The sequence below is a fragment of the Neoarius graeffei genome, chromosome 18 (assembly GCF_027579695.1).
Source record: "Neoarius graeffei isolate fNeoGra1 chromosome 18, fNeoGra1.pri, whole genome shotgun sequence".
In the NCBI taxonomy this organism is placed as follows: domain Eukaryota; kingdom Metazoa; phylum Chordata; class Actinopteri; order Siluriformes; family Ariidae; genus Neoarius; species Neoarius graeffei.
Window position 1 is genome coordinate 30,918,647 of NC_083586.1, and position 13,042 is coordinate 30,931,688.

The 13,042-nt window shown below is 45.6% G+C and overlaps 1 protein-coding gene across 1 annotated transcript in view; it reads right to left on the bottom strand.

Annotated features, from left to right (window-relative positions):
* f7i (coagulation factor VIIi) overlaps nucleotides 1-12,583 on the bottom strand; it is a 31,654-nt gene extending 19,071 nt beyond the window's left edge. The window contains exons 1-3 of the mRNA XM_060898676.1: nucleotides 12,481-12,583; nucleotides 12,212-12,381; nucleotides 950-974 (exon numbers count right to left, since the gene is read on the bottom strand). Coding sequence (XP_060754659.1) covers nucleotides 950-974; nucleotides 12,212-12,381; nucleotides 12,481-12,538 — 253 coding nt within the window. The 5' untranslated portion in view covers nucleotides 12,539-12,583. The remainder of the gene's footprint in view (nucleotides 1-949; nucleotides 975-12,211; nucleotides 12,382-12,480) is intronic.
* Nucleotides 12,584-13,042: the final 459 nt, after the last annotated feature.

The window sequence follows — 13,042 nt, forward strand, 5'->3', positions numbered from 1 at the left end:
TTTCAGGGGACACAAGAGGTTTTAACCAGACACACACACACACAGGTGTCTGGTTCGGGAGAGATCTCCTCTGCTCTCGCTCTCCCTCCCTAAATAGGGCGCGGTCCCTGGGAAGACACACAAACACAGGTTAATTGCTCTCAGGTGAAGTGAATCTGCCACTTACCTTCCCCGACTCCGCCCTCCTGTCACAGACCGGTGCTTGACCACGCCCCCGCTGCCACATACAGATACTCAAAAAGTGTACTTAAGTAAATGTACTTCGTTACTGTCCACCTCTGGTATCAATGAAATCTGAAGACTATCAAGGCATTCTGGAGGGAAATGTTCTTCCCAGTGTCGGAAAGCTCTGTCTCAGTCGCAGGTCATGGGTCCTTCAACAGGATAACGACCCAAAACACACAGCTAAAAGCACCCAAGAATGGCGAAGAACGAAACATCGGACTATTCTGAAGTGGCCTTCTATGAGCCCTGATCTGAATACTATCGAACATCTCTGGAAAGAGCTGAAAGATGCAGTGTTTTGAAGGCGCCCTTCAAACCTGAGATGGCTAGAGCAGTTTTCTCAGGAAGCATGGGCCAAACTACCTGTTGGCAGATGCAGAAGTCTTGTGAAGAGCTACAGAGATCACTTGTTAGCAGTGATTACTGCTAAAGGTTGTGCAACAAAATATTAAGGGTACCATCATTTTTGTCCATGCTGTTTTCATTTGTTTTGGTACGTAAAATAGTCAGTTGAATCAAAAATCTAAAGCAAAGTCTGATTTGTGTTAAACATGGAATAAACAATGATGAATGCCATTGACTTTTTTCAGATTCAAGTTATTTCAGAGATAGTTTTTTTGTGTGTGTGTGGAAGAGTACCAACAAATTTGTCCACATCTGTAAATATATTGTATTTATATATTTTATATAGTTGGATAATTATTTATTCCCTTAATAAACTTACCATGGTATGATATCCAAAATTGTTTCTGTAAAAGATTAAAGAAAAGGAGGAGTTATTGTCAGTCATTGTCATAAGAGATACTTGTGAGAGTGTAGCCTGAGAGATGTATATCATGTATTGTGTTTTTATGTACTTATATTTTGGAATATTAGGGGGATGTGAGGGGCATTTAGGTGGAAATTTAGTAAGTGTACAGTATTAGGGTCTCTACAAAATACACTGCAACCCGCTATAACGAACTCCTTGGGAGACGTCCAAACAGTTTTTTTTTTTTAAAGATTTCTTTTGGGCTTTTTTCACCTTTATTGGATAGGACAGTGTAGAGACAGGAAATGAGCTGGAGAGAGAGACGGAGAGGGATGGGGAAATGACCGCGGGTCGGAATCAAACCCGGGTCCCCGGATTTATGGTATGGCACCTTAGTCGACTGAGCCATGGTACCCCTAAATAGTTTGTTTTACCGAAAAGTTCATAATAGACCAAGTCCATTTCAGGACCCACTTGTCACACCAACACTCATTCTTACATAAAACAAGACCAACTGTGTTTAATTTATATTTACACTTAATTCACTTACATATTTACAATATAAAGGAAATAAGTCACACTCGCCGTCATTTGCTTGCTGCATCTTCTTTCTTTTCAGCCCATCATGTTGATTGCAGTTATGGACGAAGTCTCTGAGCTCTTTTTCTTCTGCTTTAAAAGTTGAAATTGAATTTTTCGGGACACCATATTGTTTAGACAAATCCTTTGCTTTCTCACCACACTTTAGACGGTCCAGGATATGAAGTTTGTCTTCGTCGGTGTCATGTCCGCGCGCAATGGCCTCAAACTGCTAGTCACATATACGTGCACAGCACTATTAAGACCAATTACCATGCACCTGTTCCAAATTAGAGTGTAATCACAGCGAGCTTACAAGGATTCTCACTACACACAGACTTAGCAAAGTTTATGCTTGTCCCTTGTGTTTCATGTGACCAAGCATTTTGTAGCACTGTGTTGATATTCTGGTTTCCGACTCCGATTCGTATTTGTCTTTGATATCCTGTCTCTGCTGCTCGACCATGGCCCATTTCTCGACTCTGATTTTTGATCACTGATTTGAATCTGTTTGCAGGGCTTTCCACAAGCGCCGGCTGCCGGCCATACAGCCGACTGCACAATTAAGTCCAGCCGGCTACTTGAATGACTATTATTTTTGTAGCCTACAGGCTCTAAATATTAATTTTCGATTTTAATAAAATTAAATGTTTATCTAACGGACTGACAATAACGTCAAACTGAACCGCACTCATTTAAGTTGTGATTTGCGCTGTTTGTACCGATAATAACCACAAATTCCCCGCCGACTTCAAGGGAGAGTAACTCATCCGCGGCCCTGACATGCGGTGTGTGCGCGCGCGCACTCGGCGGAGGCAGTAGTGTGTCGGGGCCGTCGGAGGGAACAGAAGCAGAGATAACGCTTATTTTGTCTCCGGTAAACCAGTCTTCTCTCGTTCAATTACGTGCTGGCATCAAAAGACACCGTTGGTTGTAAATGAAACCAAACTGAGTGGTTGGAGTGTATTTTCATACACAAATGGAGAAATGTTCGCTGAGTGTTTAATTGTGTAGCCGCCACTGCAGACCATTGTCGTTATTAATTCATAGCATGCTCAGCTGCGTGAATGTGTCATGCACCGAAAATAAGAGATTTACAAGCCAGGAACGCCTCATGATGCAATATGCAAGAAAAGAAAGAAGATTTACTGCCATTTTACTTTGTATTTGAGTAAAGTGAATAAATAAATGGTCTGTGGAAAATACATTTAATCCTGGGAACTGTGCGCACAGGAGTTTATTTTGTGTTTACTAACACCCCCCCCGCTGGTTACTTATTTGTCATGGCTGGCTAGTATGAGCCTTAGTGGAAAGCCCTGCTGTTTGCCAGTGTGTTTTTAAATAAAACTCTTCCAGCGATTACATCCATCTATCGCCTGTATTTTCTGATACACGAGTATCTTACGTTTACAAGTAGCCATGACAACAGTACTTATGGAGTAAAGGCTCGAGTAAAACTGCTTTTAACATAAAATAAAGTCCTTTTAAGGGATTTTTTGAAGTAAATGATCATTGTTCTCGATTCTCGTTAGTGATCGACACCTAAGCGAGACCTTTGTTTTATAGCGTGAACACATATTGTTAACTTGACTGTGGACTTGATTACTTAGTGTTTGTCTCTGAGGAGAAGAGGAACACATGGCTCAGTGATGTTTTTTTTTTGAAGATTCCAACTCAGTCATTAAAGGCAGGGAACACAAACAAACTGTTATATGCAAAAAGTTTGTAGTGAAAGAGTTCATTATAGCAAGGTTGCAGTGTAAAATGTTGAAAATGAATTGACTTTGAATGATGTAATGCTAATTAATTAGTCTGTGAGGGTTTTTTTTGACAATATCTACAGTATATTAACAGAATAATTACTATTTCTGTTAAAAGCCAAGCATTTCTTAATTAACTGGGATGATATAATATTCCATGTCACAAACTGTAAAATTTGCCACAGTATTTCATGACCAAGCCTTACTTTCATGGAAGCTTTGCCACACACTATGGATGTTACATAGGCTAGCCTATTTTAACTTTTTCAGTGTTTTGGAAAAAATGACATTCAAACAAAAATGGAAAAACTTTTCTTTTGGAAGTTGACTTTTTACTTGCCCTTTGAAAATAATGTGTAATAGAAAAGAAAAGTGAAAAAAAGCTTATTACTGAAACATGGTGACATGTTCCAGGTTCAACCCCAAATACATTATTGCTGATATAATGAGCTCATGTCTTTATTATTATTGTTATTATTATTAGTAGTAGTAGTGTCACGTCAGCATGTGTTCGCACTTGGTTTGTCTCAAACTCTTACTCGCGTCCGCGCGCATTTGTGCTCTGAGCACGTTGCGTGCACTGCAAGGACTAATAATTGCATACAACTGTTCCTAATCAGAGTGCAATCACAGCGCACATATAAGGACTCCACTAGGCACCAAGTTGTTGTGAAGTATATGCTCAGTACCTAACATCTGTTGATACTAAGCTTTGTATCGCTGAGCTACTCTCTGGTTTTTGACTTTGCTTTGTTTATTTAGACTCTGCCTTTCATGTTTTCTCTGATACTCTGTGTGCACCTCGTATGACCCTTGCCTGTTACACAACTCTGCTTTTACCTGATGTTTTTGTAACTTCTGTTTGTTTGCCTGCTGTCAACCTTCCTGCACTTACATCCGTCTGCAGCCACTCTTTACTGACAAGCAGTACTTTGCCATTTTTAATGATGTAAATGGGGAGAGCAGGGAGACTTGGGACAAGTTTTCAGCTTTTGTAGATTGTGTAAAATTATTTGCAGGTAGCGTCACATTCATATTGCATTAGAGAGTACTTACTATACCTTCTTACCACAACATTAGTTTCTCAGCTTGGCCTTCAGGCTTCATGATTTCTTTTATTATTTATTTATTTATTTATTTGCAGGGAGACTTGGGACAAAAATAAAATACCTAGGCTTAATCCTACATGTTTAATTTTTATTTATTATCAAAACTTGTACCATATGAACTGTATGAACACACAATGCTGGTACAGCAAGAGAAAAATGTCAGTTCACCCAAAACCTGACAAGGCAAAACAGTTCCATTCTCAAGAAGGAATGAAATAAGTTTAATCCTCATGCAGGGACCCTCCCACACTTTTAACAATTTTTGAACAAGTTTATATTTGTAAAGCACAAGAAAAAAACCTGTAACTGTTATGTCAGTTCCTGTTCTCACGCAAGATTCCAATTCCCAGAAGGCACAGCGGTCTTCCAACATGGCCGCCACGCACCGATCCGAATCTCCAGAATACCAAACGCCTGTTTCTCATAACCGCTCGTTACCACACAGCATATGAGGACTCACTTCACATTCACTCAATGCAAAGTATCAGTCTCTGTTCATACCAAGCTGTTTCTGTACTGCTGCCCCGGTTTTTGACTCCATTTTGGATTTTGCCCTTGGTCTCAGCCTTGGATAACATGTTTGTGCCTTGCATGACCCTTGCCTGTTTTTGACCCTGCTTTTGCTTAACGAATTGGATATTGTTCATCAGCCTGTCTTCACTAAACTCCCTCTTGCAGTTGCATATGACTGTCTTAAGTCCGGGGAGTAGATGAGGATGTCATCTATGTATGCAATTCCAAACTTGCCAAGCATATCCCAAAGAACATCATGAATCAAGCACTGAAACACACTTGACATGCAAGATAGCCCATATGGCATGACTAAGTATTCATAATGACCCATGTGATGCTAAAAGCAGGTTTCCATTTATTGCCCTCACGTATGCATACCAGGTGGTATGTGCTGCAGAGGTCCAACTTGGTGAAAATTTTGACTGAACGAAGTTGTTCCAAGGCAGATTGCAATACAGGCAGAGGATTTGGGTATTTCACCATGATCTGGTTTAGGCCAAAGTAGTCTATGCATGGTCTGAGACCTTCTCCTTTTGTCGCTACGAAGAAGAACCCAGTAGACGCAGATGATGTGGAGGGACGGATGTACCCTTGTTTTAAGGCCTCTTGCACATACTCTTCCAATGGTCTTTTGTTCTGAAATGGCCAAGGGGTAGATTCTGCAACAAGGAGGCGTGGTTCCAGAAAGGAGCTCAATAGCGCAGTCATAAAGGCAATGAGGGGGGAGTCCACTAGTCTTGCCCTTGCTGAAGACGTCCATGAGATCTTGGTAGCATTCGGGAATGTGGGCCGTGGTGGTTGTCTCCAGACTCTCCACCATGGTGGAAGTGACTGTGAGCATTAGGAGACAGACGAAGTGTTGTATGCAATGTGGGGACCACTTTAAAATGTCCTTGTCTTGCCAACAAATCTGAGGGTCGTGGTGTTGTAGCTATAGAAATCTGATGATGATAGTTTGGTTTTGAGATCTTGGTAGCATTTGTGAATGTGGGCCATGGTGGTTGTTTTTCAGACTCTCCACTCTGGTGAAAGCGATTGTGAGCATTGGGAGACAGACGCAGTGTAGCATGCAATGTGGGGACCACTTTAAAATGTCCTTGTCTTGCCAGGAGATGTGAGGGTTGTGTTGTTGTAGCCAGGGAAATCCTAAGGTGATAGTTTGGTTCTGGGTTTTGGTGAGTAGAAAGGAGATTGTTTCCTGGTGAATGGCACTGACTTGTCAAGTGAGGGGCTAGGTGCGTGAGGTAATGAGCCCCTCTCCGATGGGTTCACCATCGATGGCCCTGATGCTCAACGGCTGCTGGAGTTCTTGCAAGGGTATTTGCAGCCTCTGAGCAGTCTCGCTGTCCATGAAGTTGCCAGCAGCACCCGAGTTTATCAGGGCATAGAGAACATGGACCGAATCTGAGAACTTAACCATGACATCAATCTTGAATGACTTATTAGAGACCGAGTTTGGAAGACTCACCGAGGGAGAAGTAGAAGTCTTCAGAGATTGTTCAACTTTTGTGGGTACCCTGGTGCTTCCAGAATAAGCGAGACAGTGTGCCAGAAGGTGCGTTTTATCACCACAATAGAAACATAGTAGCTCCTCTCTCCATCTCCATTCATGTTTGGACTGGGTCAAACGAGTGTGTAAGATGTCCATGGGTGTTGGGGTTTCAAAGCTCAGGGTCTCAGTTACGTAGCCTTGGAGGGAAGGAGGAGTTTTGGAGGAGATGGTCCAAGCAGACAGACAGGTCTATAAGAGAATCTAATGTGGTTTGCTCATCCTGACATGCTAGGTTTGTTAAAATGTTGGGGTCAAGCCCTTGATGAAATGTCACCTTAAGAACTGGTTCATTCCACCCAATTCCCATGGCGACTGTGTGGAACTCCAGGGTGTACTCCGCCGCCTGCCTGCTCCCCGGTTGATAGTGAGTAGTTGTTCCCTTGCCTCCACACCTTTGGGACTATGGTCAAAGACCTGGCGAAACATCTTAATGAAATGCTTGTAAGACGTTGTGGGTTCTCTGGCCTTCTCCCAAATGGCAGTAGCCCATTTACGTGCCTTACCAATGAGCAGATTATTCAGTTGAGTGATTTTCTGCTAGTCAGTGGCTCCTGTTTGTGTTGTAAAGTATAGTGAGCATTGTAACAGAAATCCTTTGTAATCTGACATGTCTCCTGAAAATTTATCAGGTTGTGGAATGAGTGAGGTTGCACTTATGCATGGTGAAGGGTGTGCTAAAAATGCCTGCGAAACAGCTGCTGTCAACTTGGAGATGCGCGTTTCCATATTCCCAAGCTGCTGCTGTTGGAAGTGTCCCTGCACAGTTAGTGCAGCCTGGCTTCTCTTGTCTGCTGCATCCATGAGGTGGTGAAGTATTCTGTCAGTGAAGCAGGCGGCAGTAGGATGCAATTGCAAGAGAGAGTTTAATGAAGACCGCCTGATGAACAATATCCATTCCTTTAAGCAAAAGCAGGGTCAAAAACAGGCAAGGGTCATGCAAGGTACAAACAGGTTACCCAAGGCTGAGACAAAGGCCAAATCCAAAATTGAGTCAAAAACTAGTGCAGGAATGTACACAAACAGCTTGGTACGAATAAACACTAAGTACTGAGCGATACTTCACATTGAGTGAATGTGAAGCAAGTTTTTGCATGGTGTGTGGTAATGAGCTGTGTTTAGTATTCTGGAGATTTGGATCAGTGCACGGTGGTCATGTTGGAAGACTGCTGTGCATTCTGGGAATTGGAGTCTTGTGTGAGAATGGGAGCTGATGTGACAGTTACATGAACTGTCCCAACTTTCTCCATCTGGCCATTTTGAAAAAAATAATCCTTAAATGTTTTTTCCCTAAAATATAAGTCCCGGCTACATACTTTAATTCCTAACAAATCCCCAATTCACCAGTGTACATTACACCATAGAATGGAGGTGGAGGCGAAGGAGAAAATACAAGTTTTGGTTGATAATATTAAACTGCACAAACCTTACTGCAGTGTCCAGCTTCACTGCTCCAAAGGTAGTAGGTTACTCTCAGGGGCAACATCTAACTTCTGATGTCATCTAAAACCTGATTGGTTGAAATTAATTTATGGGAATACAAACTGTCCCAAGTCTCCCTGCTTGCCACGAATACTTTTTTACTCATTTTATTTGCACTGCTCTCTTAATGTGATGTTTATATTATTAATACATTTTGTTTTGCAATATTGTATTTTGTAATCTGGTTTTTATTTTAAAAAAAATAATGTTACTAATAGTAAACACTTCTGTTTTTTATGCCTCTGCCACCATAAGGTGCAGGAGGCATTATGTTTTCGGGTTGTGCGTCTGTCCATGCGTCCGTCTGTGCGTCCGTCCCAAAACCTTGTGAACACGATCTCAAAGGCTTTCAAACTTTCACCATTTGTACACTTTGGGACAAAGATAAACTGATTAGATTTTGAGATCAAAAGGTCTAAGGTCAAGGTCACTGTGAGGTCAAATGTCTGTCCGAGAACCTTGTGAACACAATATCTCCAAGGCTAATACAAGTAATTTCACCAGGTCAAGATTACTGTGAGGTCAAATGTCCATCCCCAAATCACGACTTAATAAGGCGTGTAGTCTACCGGGCGGAGGCATCCTCATCGACGCCGTTGGCGTCTAGTTCCACTTACATCTTTTCAGATCATATTTTGAATTTCAACAAAACTAAAACTTTGGTAAGAGAAAATATTGAACATAGTTTCTGAGGTAACTGTGTCTCCACAGAAATGTTACTGTGAATAGTCACGTGACTCAATTTAACTCAATGAAACAATCATTCTAGCATATAGTACCTCCCTACTACTGAATCACAGGACACACACAGGCACACACATCAAAACAGGTCACACACACCTATACACACACACACAAGAATATCACAACAGGAAACACATACCACAACATGACACACACAGGCACATCACAACAGGGGACACACACACACACACACACACACACACACACACATATATACACAATTCACAACAGGATACACACATCACAACAGGAGGCACATATGCACACACAAACACACACACACACACACACACACACACACACCACAACAGGGGACACACACACACACACCACAACAGGGGACACACACAGACACACACACCACAACAGGGAACACACACACACACACACACACACACACACCACCACAACAGGGGACACACACACACACACACACACACACACACACCACAACAGGGGACACACACACACACCACAACAGGGGACACACACACCACAACAGGACAGACACACACCACAACAGGGGACACACACACCACAACAGGACAGACACACACACACCACAACAGGGGACACACACCACAACAGGGGACACACACACACACACCACAACAGGGGACACACCACAACAGGACAGATACACACAACACAACAACAGGACAGACACACCACAACAGGGGACACACACACACACAGACACACCACAACAGGGGACACACACACACACACCATAACAGGGGACACACACACACACACCACAACAGGGGGGACACCACAACAGGACAGACAGACACACCACAACAGGGGACACACACACACACACCACAACAGGGGACACACACACACACACCACAACAGGGGACACACACACACACACACCACAACAGGGGACACACACCACAACAGGGGACACACACACCACAACAGGACAGACACACACCACAACAGGGGACACACACACACCACAACAGGACAGACACACACACACCACAACAGGGGACACACACACACACACACACACACCACAACAGGGGACACACCACAACAGGACAGATACACACAACACAACAACAGGACAGACACACAAAACAACAAGGGACACACACACACACACAGACACACCACAACAGGGGACACACACACACACACACACACCACAACAGGGGGGACACCACAACAGGACAGACAGACACACCACAACAGGGGACACACACACACACACCACAACAGGGGACACACACACACACACCACAACAGGGGACACACACACACACCACAACAGGGGGGACACACACACCACAACAGGGGACACACACCACAACAGGGGACACACACACCACAACAGGACAGACACACACCACAACAGGGGACACACACACACCACAACAGGGGACACACACACACCACAACAGGGGACACACACACACCACAACAGGACAGACACACACACACCACAACAGGGGACACACACACACACACACACACACCACAACAGGGGACACACCACAACAGGACAGATACACACAACACAACAACAGGACAGACACACAAAACAACAAGGGACACACACACACACACACAGACACACCACAACAGGGGACACACACACACACACACACACACACACACCACAACAGGGGACACACACACACCACAACAGGGGACACACACACACCACAACAGGGGACACACACACACACCACAACAGGGGGGACACCACAACAGGACAGACAGACAGACAGACAGACACACACACACACACACACACACACCACAACAGGGGACACACACACCACAACAGGGGACACACACACACCACAACAGGGGGGGGACACACACACACACCACAACAGGGGACACACACACACACCACAACAGGGGACACACACACACACCACAACAGGGGACACACACACACACACACACCACAACAGGGGACACACCACAACAGGGGACACACCACAACACAACAACAGGACAGACACACACACACACCACAACAGGACACACACACACACACACACACACACACACACACACCACAACAGGGACACACACACACACACACACACACACACACACACCACAACAGGGGGGGCACACACACACACACACACACACACACACACCACAACAGGGGACACACCACAACAGGGGACACACCACAACACAACAACAGGACAGACACACACACACACACACACACACCACAACAGGGACACACACACACACACACACACCACAACAGGGGACACACACACACACACACACACACACCACAACAGGGGGGGCACACACACACACACACACACACACACACACACACACCACAACAGGGACACACACACACACACACACACACCACAACAGGGGGGAGACACACACACACACACACACCACAACAGGGGACACACATACACACACCACAACAGGGGACACACCACAACAGGGGACACACCACAACACAACAACAGGACAGACACACACACACACACACACCACAACAGGGGACACACACACACACACGCCACAACAGGGGACACACACACACACACACACACACACACACACACACACACCACAACAGGGACACACACACACACACACACACACCACAACAGGGACACACACACACACACACACACACACACACACCACAACAGGGACACACACACACACACACACACACACACCACAACAGGGACACACACACACACACACACACACACCACAACAGGGACACACACACACACACACACACACACACCACAACAGGGGGGGCACACACACACACACACACACACCACAACAGGGGACACACACACACACACACCACAACAGGGGACACACACACACACACACACACCACAACAGGGGACACACACACACCACAACAGGGGACACACCACAACAGGACAGACAGACACACACACACACACACACCACAACAGGGGACACACACACACACACACACCACAACAGGGGGGACACACACCCACACCACAACAGGGGGACACACACCACAACAGGGGGGACACACCACAACAGGGGGGACACACCACAACAGGGGACACACCACAACAGGACAGACACACACACACACACACACACACCACAACAGGGGACACACACACACACCACAACAGGGGACACACACACACACACACACACACACACAACAACAGGGGACACAGACACACACCACGACAGGGGACACACACACACCACAACAGGGGGGACACACACACGCACCACAACAGGGGACACACACACACACACCACAAGAGGGGGGACACACACCCACACCACAACAGGGGGGGACACACACCGCAACAGGGGACACACACACCGCAACAGGGGACACACACCGCAACAGGACAGACACATACACACCACAACAGGACAGACACACACGCACATCACTCTACAGTATAGTATAGTGTGTGTGTGTGTGTGTGTGTGCGCGCGCGCTTTATGATGTTTCTCAGCTGTCTCTGACCGTCAGCGCGTCGTCCTCGAAAACCTCGCGCGCTTCCTCATAGTCGCAGATCTCCTCGATGCACTCGCGCTCCAGGTTTCCCGCCTTCACTTCCTCCAGGAAGCCCGAGTTGGCGCGCCTCAGGCGGCTGTGCGCGAGCAGAGAGCTGGCGTCCTCTCTCCTCAGGAACACTGCGCGGGGCCGGGGAGGGACACACCCGGACACACACATCATGACATTACAAAATACACTTCTGAAAAGTGTGATAATGTGTTGTTTGGTTGCCTTACCTGCCCCGGATACAGCGCCAGAGCAGAGAAATAACACAAGAAGAGCCGAGTGCTTCATGTCGCTTCCCTCAGAGGCTCCACACTCACAAACACACACACACAGCAGCAGCAGCAGCAGCATGTCTCAGCGGTCGATCCGCGGGTCACAAGGTCTCTCTCCCCCTGCTTTCCCCTTTTTAGATAAAGGCCCTGTCACACTTATTCGGAATGAGCAGGACTCAAGCAGAACCAGCCGCAATGAAACATTTTTCAAAATTCGTGCCACATTCAGGAGGGAATTTCAAACTGACCAACATTCTTACAGCTTTGTAAGAATGCAGTTCAAATGCAGTTCAAATGCAGTTGGAACACAGTAGGAATACCTAGAATGCTGTTAGAATGTAGTACGAATATCTCATCTCATCTCATTATCTCTAGCCGCTTTATCCTGTTCTACAGGGTCGCAGGCGAGCTGGAGCCTATCCCAGCTGACTACGGGCGAAAGGCGGGGTACACCCTGGACAAGTCGCCAGGTCATCACAGGGCTGACACATAGATACAGACAACCATTCACACTCACATT